Genomic DNA, 16940 nt, shown 5'->3' with positions numbered 1-16940 from the left:
GTTACATTGACTTACTTAGAAGAATGATTCTGGAGCTCATGAAAGACACCAGCCTGGGCCCACAGCCCTGCTCACTCTCCGCTCCACCCCATTCCACTCTTTTTGCTAAAGGAGCATCCCCTACAGAAGCATGGAAATTAACCACACACACATACTCAATCTCTTACACACACACACACACACACACACACACACTCACTCACATACACACATACCTTGCAGAAAATTTGTACACTTAGTAAATAGTGCCTTTTTTTCCCAATATGGATTTTGATTGAGTTTTGTTTTCTGGGGTTCTGATTATTTTTTTAAATGATGATCTATCTATGATATATGTTGGCATTTGTTAAGTCAGAATATTCATTCAAGAGGGTATCCAATTCTCAAATTATGATTTGAAACTTACTATTATAGTAGAGACTCTTATTTGTCCACCAAATTTCTATTCAACTGTTATTATTATTAATAGAACTCAGATTCTATATTAGGTACAAAGTACATAGATTATAGACTTTATTTCCCAGCATCCCTTGCAGCCAGATGGAGCCAGTTCTGACCTTGAAGATATAAGAGAAAGTGCTGAGTAAGGATCTTTACAGGAAGCTGCTGCGTCAGCAAAGGGTGTCTCTACTGACTTTCCCTTCTTCCACTTTCCTGTGGCCTGTAGTGCAGCTGCAACTACTGAAGCCCCTGTAGCCACACTGGACCAGGAGCTGACCTTGAGAATAGAAACCTTGGGCTAGAATAGGGGATAGAAAGTCAGAAGGAGTTCGGGTCATTTTGACTGTGGAGCTGCTCTACTGCTATACGAATTTATTTTATGTGTGAGAGAAATAAGCTTTGCCTTGTTTAAACCACTATTTGGGGGTTTGTGGTTATATGTAGTTGATGCTAATCCTAAAATAGTTATATTCATAATCGGATTTCTTCACAATAGATACTATTTCTTTCTTTCATTTTTGTTAATCCTCACCAGAGGATATTTTTCCTTTGATTTTTAGAGAGGGTGAGGGGGGGGGGAGAGAGAGAGAGAGAGAAATTGGTGGGAGGGAGACACATCAATTGGTTGCCTCCTGCATGCATCTGGCTGGATTGAGCCTGCAACCAAGGTACGTGCCCTTGACCAGAATCAAACCCGGGACCCTTCAGTCTGCAGGCCAGCACTCTATCCACTGAACCAAACCTGCTAGGGCCAGATACTATTTCTTATATTCTTTCCTATTTCATTAAAATATTTGATGTATAAATACTTTAAGCTTACAGAATAGCTCAAGACATTTAAATGTTGCCAAAATCTCAAGTTTTTATTTACTTAGAAAAATTAACCAGAGCTGATATAACTCAGAAATGATTTTTCTTAATTGTAACAACATATAAAAACAAAAGCAAAGAAACAACAATCAAATTTCAATTAGTTTTGAAGGCCAATAACTATGGAAGAAATCGAAGCATTAATCAAAAAGCTTCCAGCAAACAAATTTCAATTAGTTTTGGTTAGTGGCAATAAGATTATTTGAGAAAAAAAGGCATAAAAGCATAAAGACAGATCACAGAACACAAATAAAGAGAAACACATGTGCTGAATGTTTAAAATGCATTTTAAAAAGTGATTTTTAGCCTAATTTTGCAAAATGCCAGGTTACATAATGGTCTTAAAAGTAAGACTCAAGTTAATTATGTCAATAACTTCAAACTAAAAATGTATTAAACCAAATACAAAACAAATAATATTAGCCAATATTTATTGAATGCTTACTATGGCCAAGGTTGTCCAAAGACAGGTCATGTTCTTAAATCATTGTAATATACAGACCTTCTTGATATCTATGTCATATGGCAGGAGAGGGAGAGGAGAGGTTTTATTAAAAATTCAATGATAAAATAGCACAACTCTTAAAAAAATGTGCAATCACTTCTTTAGCTTATTTTAAGAGCTTCCTACAGGAAAGTGTTCTGGAATTGAACATTTCCCTGATACTAAACTATTCTACTATTAACTTCTCTCTGTCTCCATTTACTCATCCACAAAACGGGACAAAAAGGCACTCAGCTGAGTCAATACAGGTAAAATGCTCACAACAGAGTCTGACATAGTTAGCTACTGCTTGTAAAATGGGTAAACCATAACTGCTCTCCCTCTTCTCTGGTGATAACTAGGATAGTACAATGGAAGTTCCTTGAAGGCAGGGATTCTGCCAGTTTTGTTCCTCAGTATATTCCCACACATGGAACAGTACTTCACATGTAGGAAGAGCTCATTAAATAACTGTTAAATAATCAAACTCTTTGTACTCTTAATAACAAGGACTATAAGAGCCCAAGGTATAACCTGTTTCTATTTCATTATTCCACCCCACTTCATCTTCTTGCAATATGTTTATGTTTATATTCCTATCTAAAATCAAATTTAAAGTTTTGGATGAGAAAAAAGGCCTCCGAATTTAGTCATCTTATCTGTTACTTTTTTTTTTGCCATGTGTTGCCTAGTTCCTTTTCATATTTCGTACATAAAATATTGTACTCCTTCTTTTATTATGGTAAAATATACATAACATAGAATTACCCTTTTAACCATGTTTAAATGTATAGTTCAATAGCAATAAATATATTCATATTGTTGTTCAACCATCACTACTTTCCATTTCCAGAATATACATCCTTTTAAAAAATGTGGCTTCTCGGGTAGATCTTTAAGTTCCAATTATTAAAAACAGTCAAGACAAATCAGAAATTGGTTAACTAGGTTAATAATAACCATTGTTCCAGTTTTCACAATCACTTACATACTAAAGATTTTTTTAAATGTTATTTTCTGACAAGCCAATCAACAAGTATTGGAGGGGGGAAAATGTAAAAGTTTGGGGTTTTTTTGCATATTGGGGAACAGCAAGCACGTAATTTGAGAAAACAAGAATTCAAAATAGCTGAATCAAAGGCAGTACCATGCAATTTTGGGAAAAGAGAGAAGGGAAGCCTGATATTTCCGTTTTCTGTCCTGGGAAGAAATTTTTTGTCCCATTAATGTTGAATGGTAACTCACTCTTATTAGCACGAAATTTTTAAATCTTAGAAATAAGCAAAAGTACATGAGACTTGATACACACATACACACACACACACACACACACACAGAGAACAGACTAATCACATTATATATTCATTAATATATATCAGGCAAATTTTATAACGAGAATAAATTACTAATTTTCTTTTTTATTTCAGAATTGGGAAGAATAATCAAACATAATCAATGGGTCATACCTATCATTCTATATAAAAGCTCTCACTAGGTAGTAAACTCAGAAGGTTAACTGTACAAGAAGTATTAACAACACTTCTATAGGATGGTGAAAGGACTTAAAACAACTGTGCAGCCATCTGTACAAGAACAACATTGGAGCCACACCCCCTACTGTACAGCAAGATGAATTCAAACAGATCAAAGATATAAATGGAAAAGGGGAATCTATTAAAATGCCAGATGAAAACATTCCTCGGTGAGTTAATTTTTTTATAAGGTATTGCCAGGTAGATGTGTGGAACTTGCTGAAGTTCTGAATCAACTTCAAGGCCAAAAGTTCAGTGAACCACTTGGGCGGGCAAAGGAGAGAATATCCAGGAGTAAATGATTAGCCAAGCCTGTGCTAGGTAAGCCAAACATTCCTCTTTAAATCAAAAGCTCCTGATTTCTTTTGCCTCGAAATTACAACACTTTTTATTTGGGGTATAATTTGTATTCATTTCCTAGGGCTGTCATACAAAGTGCAAACACTGGGTGCTTTAACACAACAGAAATGTGTTCTCTCTCAGTTCTGGAGGCCAGAGTCTGAGATCAAGGTACCGGCAGACCCATGCTCTCTCTGACGGCTCTAGGGAGGCACCTCCCTTCTCTCCTCCCGCTCCTGGTGTTCGAAAGCAATCCTTATCTTTGGCTTAGAGATGGGTCACTCCATCCCATGGCCATCTTCTCCCTGAGTCATCTTCCCTCTGGGTGTGTCTCTTTGTGTCCAAATCTCCCCTTTTTATAAGGATTAGGTTCCACCTTAATGACCTCATTTGAACCTGCTTACCCCTATAAAGACCTTATGTCCAAATAAGAACACATTCTGAAGTACTAGGGTTAGGATTCCAACACATTTGGGGGGGGGGTGCTCACAATTCAACCCACTTCAACACACTTCAATAGTAATATGTCTGTTTAACACATACATAGCTACAAAACCGCTGGCATTCTCTATGCCAAATTCCCCATGAAAGTAGCAGAGCCACAGGCCAACGTTCCCCACAGGTTGCCCTGGGGACACCCAGCACCACACTTTGTCCACTGCACTCACGATAAACAGGCAGATTCTGGGGCCCGAACCCAGACTCACTGAAACAGACCCCAGAGAGAGGGGGGCAGGGCAAAGAAGCCTAGGTGGGGCATTTTTCTCAAATACCCTCAAGATTAGAAAAGAATTAGTAGCCTTCAGGCCAAGAAGCATCTATAGGGCTTCAAAGTTTTGTGGGGGGAAAAAAATCAAGTATGTATCTCATTCCTTGGGTTCCAACCAGAGCTTCCCCAGGAGCAGTAAAAGCCAGGCAGCGGTGACTTGGAAATGGAACACCCCAAAGACACTCTGCGTTTCCAGCTCAGAGGGCTTGCCACCAACGATGTAGGGTAACTCTACCCCAGTCTCGAGGCTCTTATTATAAAACAGAGGCAAAATCTAAACTGCAAATCTGACCCTTAAACATATGCATCTGTCATCTCTTCAGGATGCCCCCCATGCTCTCATGTCACATTCTCTTTCATCACCGTACCGCAGTGAAACAGGCGGGGACACCACAACAGCCTGAGAGCAGGGTTCGCTGGGCTCATTACAGGTTGGGAGTCAGAGTACTGGGTAGGCTTGCCAAGTGCCTGAAATCTGCAGGAACCTCCCAGAATAGAACGTGTCCCTTGAAGATGCTCCCAATTCCCACGTTGAGAAGTTGTGCCCTCTCTCTGGCCCCTTGTCCCTACCCATTCTAAGTTTTAAATTCCACTTGCTAAGTGAAACTAACTTGCTGCAAGGCAGCTAAAACCTTTTAAAGTCCTCAGAACTCAAGTTCCATACATGCCTCTGGATATTGCTCTGCTCCTCACAAAAGAAAGGTTGGAAAGAGCCTCCCTAAGACAACTGCTGGAGAGGTCAGAACAGCAGGTAGGTAAAAAGAGGGGTACAAGAGGGTAACACTACAGCCTTGAAGATTACTTTTTCTGTATGGAAAAATTGAGTTCTAACAGGGCTCAGAGATTTCTTAACATCAGAAGTTTCAAAAGTCACCCTTCATTCATTCATTCATTTATTGATTCATTCAACAAGCATTTCCTATGCTTGGCTCACTGCTAATTTGAATAATGGGGATGAGTATTAGAGTCAGGAAGCTAATGACTGCATTCCTGGGGAACATGGGAGCAGAAGAAGCCTTGAGCCCAGGAATGGGGAAGACAAATTTGCATCCTCAAAGACAATGCAAGAAGCTTCTGAGCAACCTGAGCTCGGGCAGAGTAGGAGGCACGTCCAGCCAAAAGGGATCCTCTCCTCCCGGGGCCAAAACTGAACAAGGAAGGAATCCAAAGTAACATAGTGGGGAGTCGGGGTAAAGAAAGGGGCTCTAGGGACATAGGCAGGAGAAGGGAAGGAGAGAAAGACCATCTCGTTTGCCACTAAAAGATGAGGAAGTGGTTAAAGTAGCATGCTTCCCATGACAATGAGCTCAACTGTCATTTGCCATTTCTCCCTCGTCCTAGGCCAGTGGCTCCAGCATACCCTTCCGAATCTGTACCCAGTGCCAATGAGGCTATCAAGCTCCTACTTCTCTGTTTTTAAAAGGCAATATAGAGCCCAGGGCTAGATATTTATCCAAATATGTACTAAAATATATAGACCTTGAACACAAACTTGAAGTATGAAATTGACTTTGAGGTATGTACAAATATGGTGATTTTTGGAAAAGACATAATTTTTCATAAGTCAAAGTAATGGTTTTGTGACAATTTAAACTTCTGAGAGATAAAAAAAAAGCAAATGTACTTTCATTGCCACTGAAACTAACAATCAGCCAGTTAATGACACAATTGAGTGTGATGCAGAAATTAAAAATATAACAACTTTTGTTATATATTCTTCCTCTTTTGACATTCACCTAAATGATGCTGATTTATTGATGAGTTTCACCATGTATATTTTAATAATGAATTAAAATGTAAGACTCTAACTCTTTGAAAACTAAATCCCCATTAATGGGTAGATTATGTATTTTGCACACCCTCAACTACTAGGAGCTATGAAAAGCAAAGAAGGCAACTTGCACAATCACAAAGATTTGAAAGATAACTAAGAGCTTGGGCCAAGTGGAGTGATTAGGTTTACTTCTCACATGAGAAGACTTCATCAAGACGAGCAGTGGCTCTTTTATCTAATGTGCAGAAACCAAACCAACACAGAGAGTCAAAGATGAAGAAACAAAGACATATGTTCCAAATAAAAGAACAAGGCAAAACTCCAAAAGTGATTTACATGACAAAGAGTTCAAAATAATGGTCATAAATATGTTCACCAAAGTCAAGAGAACAATGAATGAACAAAGTGAAAATTTCACTAAAGAGCTATTGAGAGCATATCAAACACATCAAGAGCTGAAGATTACAATCAGTAAACTGAAAAAGTTGAATAGAAGTGTTCAATATCAGACTAGATCAAATAGAAAAAAAGGATCAGTAAACTCAAAGACAGAGTAGTGGAATTCATCCCAATCAGAGGAACAAAAAAAAAAAAAAGAAGAAGAATAGAAGTGAGTTAAAAGAGCTTAAGGGATTTATGAGACACCATCAAACAAGCAAATATTTATATTACAGAGTCCCAGAAGGAGAAGAGAGATAAGCCTATTCAAAAAAAAATGAGTGAAAACTTTGAAACATAGAAAAAGAAACAGACATCCAGATCCAGGGGGCCCAAAGAGTTCCAAAAAAGATGAATCCAAAGTGACCTGCATTGAGACTCATTATAATTAAATTGTCAAAAGTTAAAAACAAGGAGATCATCTTAAAAGCATCACGAGAAAAGTAACTTGTTACTAAAATTACTAGCAGATTCTTCATTAGAAACTGCAGGCTGGAAGGGAGTGGAATAATATATTCAAGGCACTGAAAGAAAAAAATAAGCCAACCAAGAATACTTTACCTGCAAAAGTATCTTTCAGAATTGAAGGAGGATAAAAAGTTTCCCAGGCAAACAATGCTGAAGGAATGTATAACAAGGCCAGCCTTACAAGAAATGCTAAAGTGAGTTTTTAAGCTGAAAAGGAAGAATGCTAATTAGTAACAGGAAAACATATGAAAATATAAAGCTCACTGGTAAAGGTAAATGTATAGTTAAATTCAGAATACTCTACTGTTGTAATTGTGATGGGGAAACCACTTATAAAAGTGGAGCAGATGCAACTAAAAGGCATATATAAAACATTCCATCCAACAGCAGCGGAATACACAATCTTCTGTAGCACACAGGGAACCTTCTACATAATGTTGGTAAGGAAACAGAATAGACAAAATGCATATTATCAAAAAGACAAGAGATAACAAGTGTTGGTGAGGATTTGGGAAAAGGTAACCTTGTACACTGTTGGTAGGAATGTGACCTGATGCCACTATAGAAAAGAGTATAGAGGTTCCTCAAAAATTAAAAATAGAATTACCATGTTACTCAGAAATCCCACTTCAGGGTATATATCCAAAGGAAATGAAAATGAGATATCAAAAAGATATCTGCATTCCCATGTTCATTTCAGCATATTCACAATATCCAAGACATGAAAACAAACAGTGTCCATCAATGAGTGAGTGGATAAGGAAGATATGGTATATACACGCATCCAATGGAATATTATTCAGCCATGAAAAAGAAGGAAATCCTCCCATTTGTGACAATATAGATGGGCCTTGAGGGCTTTATATGGAGTGATATAATCCAGAGAAAGATAAATACTGCATGGTATCACTTATATGTAAAATCTTTTTTAAAAAGCCCAACTTATAGAAACAGAATGTAGAAACATGGTTGCCAGGGATTCGGGGATGGGGCAAATAGAGGGAGATTGGTAAAAGAGTACAAACTTTCAGCTGTAAGATGAAAGCAGGCTGAGGATCTAATGCAAAACATCATGACTCTAGGTGATAACCCTGTAGAGTATCATTGGAATTTACTAGAAGAGTAGAACTTAACTGTTCTCACACACACACACACACAAAAGAATAAATGGGTTAATTACCTAGGTGGGGGAATCCTTTTTCAAGATACACTCTCAATATCTCACAATTTTGTCAATTTTACCTCGATATAGCTGAATTTTTCCAAAACAAAGTTAATTCACAATTTCTGTCATATTGATAGACATTCTGAGGATTATCCAAATGTCTTTTGCAGGTTTTTATATCATATGGCTAATTCCAGGTTCTTCTAGAATTCACTTTCTTACTACTCTTTTTACTGCTGATATTTTCTATTCCTTCTTTTTGAAATTACTATTATTATTCTCAAACTATTATGATATAAATGTAATATTGTCTATATTAGAGTTCCAATGTGAGCTATTTTTTAAATGACAGATGGTAACTTTTCAAAATGTGCTTTTTCAATTTTTATAAAAAGCTTGACAATCATCTTCAATTTTTTTCAGAATACATTTTTTTCTCATTTTTCATCCTTTTAAAATTAATGACTATTTTTATTCCACTTGGTCAGACAAATAGGCTTTGATTTACAACAGCTGTAAGCTTATAGTACACATGCACACATATACACTTATTCATATAACTTCTTTTTTCCTTCATAATTTTTTAAAACCATTAAATAACAAGATATAGTTTGGTCTAAGGTTTTTAAAATTATTCCAGTCTTTTAAGCTAATATAATTAAGTTATAGAGTGGTTTTGCCACCCATCTCATTACTATAAATTTGCTTAGTTCTAGGTTTAACAATGAGATGGCTAAGCATGGACATAATATTTTCCTCCCCTTTATTTCTGCCTTCATTTTATTTTTAAATTCAGAAGATTATTGTCATGAATTCTTTATCCACTAGTAATGTGTTTGAGTTTAATTTCAGTTGTTCCAAATACCTTTCAAATTTTTATAATTATAAAAATGTCATGATGGAAATCAACTGATAACTATTAACATGTGTATTTGAGTTTAGCAGTGCTCTGTAACTAATACTGCTAAGAGTTCATGAGGGAAAATAAATACCTATAGTACAATAAAGTTTAATAGCAACAAAAGTTGGCTCTCATGGATATGGCCATTATTATTATTTCTTCATTTTTTTATTCTCCTAAAGTATATAAAAAGGCAAGAACAAATATTAAGATAAAATCTATAACCACATTATATTTAGATTCCAATATTTGCTTATTATAGATCTGCTTCACCTGAGAATGCTAAAGTAAGTAGGTGCTCAATAAAATTCTTTTTTTTAATCCTCACCCGAGGATATTTTTTCCATTGATTCTTAAGAGAGTGGGGAGGAGAGGGAGAGACATAGAGAAACACCGATGTGAGAGAGACACATCAATTGGTTGCCTCCCGCAAGCCCCCCACCAGGGCCTGAAGCATGCAACTGAGGTTCATGCCCTTGATCAGAATCGAACCCAGGACCCTTCAGTCAGCAGGCCAATGCTCTATCCACTGAGCCAAACTGGCTAGGTCTCAATAAAACTCTTAATTCAAAGGTGGCTGAGAGTTTTTATTCGCCATTAGCACTGACTCTAGATATCTAAATATGCCTGTTAATCCCCACACTTCTATATAGTCCAGATTCTACCACCTACATGGGTGCCCTCTATCAAGTTTGGATCACAACATTGCTGGCTGCTTACTCAAAGAACCACATGTTAAAATGTTAATATATGCAAATACATAAAATACTCTCTAAGGCCAGACGTGTGTTCACTTGGCCTATATCAGATCAGTGAACTCTAAAACGCAGTACAAAACTCCACATTTATTTAGTTTAATCAAACGCATCCCATGCTTCAGAGGTAAGAATTGATTTCATCAATTCAATGAAACCAAATGAGACAATCTGTCTAAATCCATTAATGATTTGACCTACATGCCCAGGAAAAAGATTTAACTTCCTCTTGCCTTGACTCATCTATGTTAGCTCCTGAATGGCTATGTTGGGCCATGGAGGATGTCTAGTCATGTTTCCTTAATAACCAGAGTTCTTCTCCCTGAACAAGAACAGCAGTCAAGGTTCAGAGCAACACCAGCTCTGAGGGAATCAGCTGAAGGACCAATGTCACTCAGCCACTGCATCTTTCTGCAGGCTCCTCCCAGGAGCAGGGTGAGAACCTAACTGGTCTATTGTGTTACCTTTCCCCTAAAATATTAAGAATCGAGAGTCGAGTAAATGATGGGCATTCAGTAAAGACACCTATTGTTCTCTCTTTAGTCCACAAAGATCTTAAGAAAAAAATTAAGGTAAAATTATTTATTAATAATTGAGGTTTTCTAAACAAAAGTCCTCAATACTAAAAATGTATAAATCATTTAATGTTAAACATTTTGACACTGTGAACATATAATATTAACTGCATTAATTATGTGTCCACTCCACATTTTTTGGTGAATTTTAACATGGGTTAAATATAATGTCAGGTTAAGGTCTCTCACCGTCTATATTTTTAAAACATTATTTCATAATTTCCAGGAGAATTACAGTGTGCTGACACTAAAACTTAACAAATTCTGATGTAACCTTGAAACCAATTAGACAACAAGCTATTGTTTCCTGCTACTGCTCTCTCCTATGACATCGAAGCTGGATCATAAATGAGTGGTTATTGACTTGCAAAAAATAAAAAGTCCAGCTCAGTGTTCTTACCTGGCACCCTCTTTGCCCAGTTAATCATGTGAACCAGCTCCCTGTCGGCGAGGTTGGTCAGCAAGCCCATCATCGAAGCTTCACTGAAGGGTCTGCTCGGATCGTACTCGGAATAGATGATGGGGGGCTCGGCCTCCATCAAGGCACTGACCATCTGGTCGGCTGTCAGCGATAAGGCAGGGCTGTTCTTCTTCGTGTGCTTAATCAAGAGAGGGCTTGGCCAAAGGCTGGCAGCTCTCATGTCTCCAGAGGACCCCGCGTCATTCCTGCTCTCCCCATCATCCCTTTGGCGCTTGTGTTTCAACATTCTCCCTCCTCTTCGGTCTTTCCGTAACCCTGAGAACACAGAAATGTAAAACAGCTTATTCTTTTTATCATGCAAACTTTCGTACTATGCTAATAACTCTTAATTCTATTTGAAGAAATACCTTGAGGTACAGATATGCTGGTAAGTGTTTGACAACCAGCTGTTCAAGAAAAAATTTTAAAGGCTTTGATTTGTAGCATTCACTAGTTTCCATTGTGTACATACTCCTACCATGGCAAATTTCAAGCTACTTATCTGACATCAAGCAGCTTGCAAAACTCCTGAAAACTGAACAATAGGCTTTTGTGAACCAGTACAAGTTGGCTCCGACAAACCGTGTGTGTGTGTGTGTGTGTGTGTGTGTGTGTGTGTGTGTGTGTGTAACAGATGCTATGAAAAGAACAGAATTATAGCCCTAGCCAGTTTGGCTCAGTAACTAGAGCATCGGCCTGTGGACCAAAGGGTCCCAGGTTCAATTCCAGTCAAAGGCACCTACCTTGGTTGCAGGCTCCTCCCCAGCCTAGGGCCATGGTTGGGGCTCTTACAGGAGGCAACTGATAGATGTGTTTTTCTCACATCAATGTTTCTCTCTGTCTTTTCCTCTCTCTTCCACTCTCCCTAAAAATCATAGAAAAATATCCTGGAGTGAAGATTAACAAAAATAAATGTAATAAAATTATAATTAGTTATCCTTGTAATATAGTTTAGCATCAAACACTGCTTCTGCTATGAATATTCTTTAATAATAAATTAATGCAACAAAGACTAGTTGAAAAGATTAGTAAAAATTGATAAACCTCTGGCTAGACTCACTAAGGGAAAAAGAGAAAAGACTCAAACAAGATCAGAAATGAGAGAGGAGAAGTTACCACAGACAACACAGATATACAAAGGATCATACAAGAATTCTATGTAAGACTATAGGCCCCCAAATTCAATAACCTAGAAGAAATGGGTAAGTTCCTAGAGATATATAACCTTCCTAGACTGAATCATGAAGAACTGGAAAATCTAAATAGACCGATCAACAGTGAGAAAATTGAAACAATTATCCAAAACCTCCCACAAAGTAAAAGTACAAGAGCAGCTGGCTTCACTAGTGAATTCTACCAAACATTCAAAGACTTAATACTTATCTTTCTCAAATTCTTCCAAAAAATGAAGAAGAGGCACTAATTCCTAACACATTTTATGAGGTCAACCAACATAACCCTGATACCAAAACCTGGTAGAGACCACACACACACACACACACACACACACACACACACACACACCCCAGACCAATATCTCTGAGGAATACAGAACAAAATACTAACAAATCGAATATAGCAACACATTAAAAAGATAACACATCGTGATCAAGTGGATTCACCCCAGGAGTACAAGGATGGTACAACATACACAGTCAATCACTGTGATACACCACATGAACAAAATGAAGGGTAAAACTCATGTGATTATACCGACAGATGCAGTAACATACCAGTATCATTACCAGTGACATCATTGCACAAATATTTTATAGTAATTCAAAGCAAATCGAACTGGAATTGAGGAGAAGGTGAAAGATGACCCAACTTCTATTTTAGCCCAGGTTAAATGAGAGTGGCTGATCAGAACCTATGTCTTCGTTCTTAGTTACATAAAGACATGGGACATAAAAATGGCATGCATAATTAAAATTCAAAGATAAAATTAAAAAGTCATTCTCTGCTCCCTACCAGACATTTTCCAGTATTATTTGTAGAGCAGGGACACAAATTGATATGTATTTTACTTAAGCTCACACCCCTTTATCTAACTCACTTTACCTATCAGTGAAAAAAACAACAACAACAAAAACAAAAAACACCAAACTACCAGTTCCCAGAGCAAAGGGGAAAAAAACAATTAGTTTAAATGAGGCGAACATTAAACAGGCAGGCTCTTGATGGTCAAGACGTTTATTTGTAGCCAACAGAATTTTTTGGCTGATATAATGCCGTATAAACAAGATGTATTGTCATTCAGGACATGAAAATGTCATTTTCTAGAAGAGTCGAGTAAACTATTCAGCAACACAACACAGCTGCCATGCAATGGATATGCTAGCGTACACACATTATTAGTTCTCAAGTTGTGTCACTGAGTAAATACTGGCGTCAAAGCAAATTTCTTTTAAAACTTTAAGCTTATGATAATTCAAGGATCACCCACTGGTTTCATATGAGAGATTGAAAAAAAAACATCTGTCATCCAGCAAGCCCAACATAAGTGTGAAATGCCACCAGTTTTCCTCGTATCCGCTTGGGTTAAGCCTTCTCTAATATCCTTGTCACGCTGTTGCAAGGATTTGGAGAAGCTGAGGATAGAACCTCTATTTAGGAGCATCGGTGTGAATCTGCATGGTTCTAATCCACTGGGAAGTGTCAGCTTAAGGGAATTTTATTAAACTAATAAACACAGGCAACTGGACTGAGAATGAAAGGGAGAGAGGTGATGCACAGGGAGCTTTCTGTGATTTAACACCAAAATTATTATATTATTATAATTTAATACCACTATTATTATATTATCCCCAATCTGTCTGGAATTTAGGAGTCATGCCAGGGGCTGAGTCCTGGCAAGGAGGAAGGAGATGAAGACATATCAACTGCTTAAACAATTATGTTCTGAGCCTAAAATAAGAAGATCTGTCTTACTGCGTCAAACCAGGTATTTCGAAACACAATTTTAGAGTTCATCTCATCATTCCTTTTTTTTTTTTAATTCTTCAAATTCTTTGGCTTGGCTATTGTATCTCAAGAAAAATTAATATACTATCTGAATATTCATTACTTAATAGAATTCATTGGCTGATTTGCTTCTAATACATTCTACTTTTTAAATTTTCTTTTTTTCTCCTTCATACTCTGTGCCTCTACAAAATGCTAGTACAACTTCAGTAGTTATTTTTCCAGTTCCCAAGACTACTTTAATGTAATGTTAAATATTTCAAACATTTGCATAATAACCTTTGTTTTGTTTCTCAATAATTCCACATTATTCATGGGGTATTAAAAAACCAAAGTGATACACTAGAAGCCTTTAATTCAACATTGTTGAAGGAAACAGTAGTCCTGATTAGTTGAGAATTAAATAAAGACAAGAACTGATAAAACTTGCTTCAAGGAATTTCCCAGCATCAGTTCCAATGTTACCTCTTCAAACACTAGTGAATCCTATAAGGCCGGAACTGTTATAGTCTCCCCACTTAGCCGAGTAAAGAAGTTTAGAATAACTACCAAGCCCAAGTTCACATCAAGGACAGTAAAAGAAATCTGAACATAGGTCAAATATGTCACTATTGATTATTAATATTCTCATTGTCTCCAAGTGTCTCAGGTCAAGAGGACTATGAATTTTCCAGTTCATTTTACTTAATGCTCTTTCCCTTCCTCTTTCAATCCCAACAAATCAACACAACCTAGGATTTCTTCACATGTCTATTCCCGCCACCACCCTAGTTCTCACCCTAACCCTTCTTGCCAGCATCAGTGCAACTGCCCCTAATTTGTCTCCTTGCCTACCTTTGATCTCCCTTCCAATCCAACTAACTTCCAATTGATTAATCTCCATTATACACCCATTTTATCCTGTATTGTCTAAATCCTTCCAAGACTTTCTTAGCCTACAGCAGGAGTTGTTTAGCAAGGTCTGAAGATGCTTAGTGTCCTATGGGGATATCAGAGGTGGTGTGGTTAAGGCTATGTTTTTATATATGTGTGTTTGTATTAGGATTTGGGAATAGGTAGTTAGAATTTAATATAAGGAAGCAGGGTTTTTTGGTTTTTGTGGGGTTTTTTTTAAATATATATTTTTTACTAATTTCAGAGAGGAAGGGAGAGAGAGAGAGAGAGAGAGAGAGAGAGAGAGAGAGAGAGAGAGAATGAGAGAGAAACATAAATAATGAGAGAGAATCATTGATCGGCTGCCTACTATACAACCCCTCTCTGGGGATCAAGGCTGCAACCCAGGCATGTGCCCTGCCTGGGAATTGAACTGAAACCTCGTGGTTCATGGGTCAATGCTCAACCACTGAGCCACACTGACTGGGCCAGAAACAGTTTTTAATAGTCAACTCCAGTCATACTAAGGCCCACCATTGTGGCCAATCACGTTATGCAAGCCCAGTTAGGGCTCTCCTTCATCTCAGGCCCCAGAGCTAAGTTCTCATTTGCTGTGACAATGGGGAATGATGGAAGAGAACAGTTGCAGCAGCACAACTGAAGAAAACTCAATTAAAATGCTGTCAGCCCTGCCTGGTCATGCATGTTCCATCATAGAACATGTGCCTACATGTTCACAACAACCCAAGTCTCCATCTGCCCTGTTGAGCTGATGCTGTCTGACCAAAAAGCACTCAAAAACACAACTGCAAAATAACATAACAATTCTTCTCTGCAGTTAGCATGTATTTTATTATCAGGAAAACAAGACCCATAAAAGTTACTGGTTTTTAGATTAATTCTTCTGCAAAGCAAGTGCATAGACCATATTAATCTCTCTCTTCGCCAAATCACATTGGAAATTTATAATTTACTAGAGGCCTAGTGCATGGATTCGTGCACTGGTAGGGTCCCTTGGCCTGGCCTGCGGACATTCCCCGAGGGGTCCTGGATTGCGAGAGGGTGCAGGCCAGACCGAGGGACCCCAGCGGTGCATGATTGGGAGCGGGAAGGGACCGAGGGAGGGCTCCAGGGCATGTCCGGCCCATCTCGCCCAGTCCCGATGGGCCAGACCCCAGCAGCAAGCTAACCTATCGGTCAGAGCATCTTCCCCCTGGTGGTCAGTGCACCTCATAGTAACTGGTTAAACGGTCGAATGAACGGTCAGACACTTAGCATATTAGGCTTTTATTATATAGGATTTTAATGATATTTGTCTCAAATTTAATTTTAAAAGGGACTGCATTGTTTCTATTCTGACTTGTTGCTCTACTGTTTATTTGTTTTTTAATGTCTCTTGTGGAAGCTAAAGCAACCAAAGAGATAGCCTTCCTGTAAGAGCACAGTGTTTTGTAATTTTCCCAGAAGTCTAGGCAGGGAGGGGAAATCGATCACAGATTACCACGCCTTTAGCTACATGTCCAATCACGCTGCCTTATCCCAGCAACAAAAAGCCAAGAGCCAAGGTCCAAGTCAAGTAAGAGGGTAAGTCACAACCCACATGTGTTCTCAATAACATACTTTTTGATTTAAAAGTATAACATTCACTCTTAAAACTACTGTGCATTTTAATAAAAATGCTAATAAAACCTTGCTTCTGGAGACAGCTGCGGCAGTCTGTTCCATGAGAATCTCATTTATTAATAACAAAATTTATAGGGTGAAGAGAAAAGCAATCCTTATTTTTCTTGCCTGGCTCAATTCCCCTGTAATATCTTAGTGATGAGTCTCCTGCTGGCAGGCATTCTGTAGTCAAAGGAATAAATAAGACACCAGGGCACAGCCTGGGACTCTCTCTCTCTCTCTCTCTTTTCTCCATTCCTTAGCAGCTCTGCAACTCAGATTCATCGGTTTCTTTCTCTGACCTGTAAAAGAAACAGTTGGTCTCCCCGCCTCCCCAGGGGTCTTTTCTTTGTTGCATGCTGCTCGGTTCAGAGTTGGAGATAAATAAAGTGCCTGTTGTCTCTGATGTGGATATGGATGAGTCCTCCCACCCTTGCTTGAGTCACCAACACCCAATTACATTCTCTTGG

The 16940-nt window shown here is 38.1% G+C and overlaps 1 protein-coding gene across 1 annotated transcript in view; it reads right to left on the bottom strand.

Moving 5' to 3' along the window:
• The window catches only part of ESR1 (estrogen receptor 1), a 211389-nt gene that overhangs the window by 106219 nt on the left and 88230 nt on the right, over positions 1–16940 (bottom strand). The window contains exon 4 of the mRNA XM_005884736.2: positions 10912–11247. Coding sequence (XP_005884798.1) covers positions 10912–11247 — 336 coding nt within the window. The remainder of the gene's footprint in view (positions 1–10911; positions 11248–16940) is intronic.

Source organism: Myotis brandtii, unplaced genomic scaffold (assembly GCF_000412655.1).
Source record: "Myotis brandtii unplaced genomic scaffold, ASM41265v1 scaffold847, whole genome shotgun sequence".
NCBI lineage: Eukaryota > Metazoa > Chordata > Mammalia > Chiroptera > Vespertilionidae > Myotis > Myotis brandtii.
The sequence above is the reverse complement of the archived record's forward strand: the minus strand, read 5'-3'. Positions and strand labels throughout refer to the sequence as shown.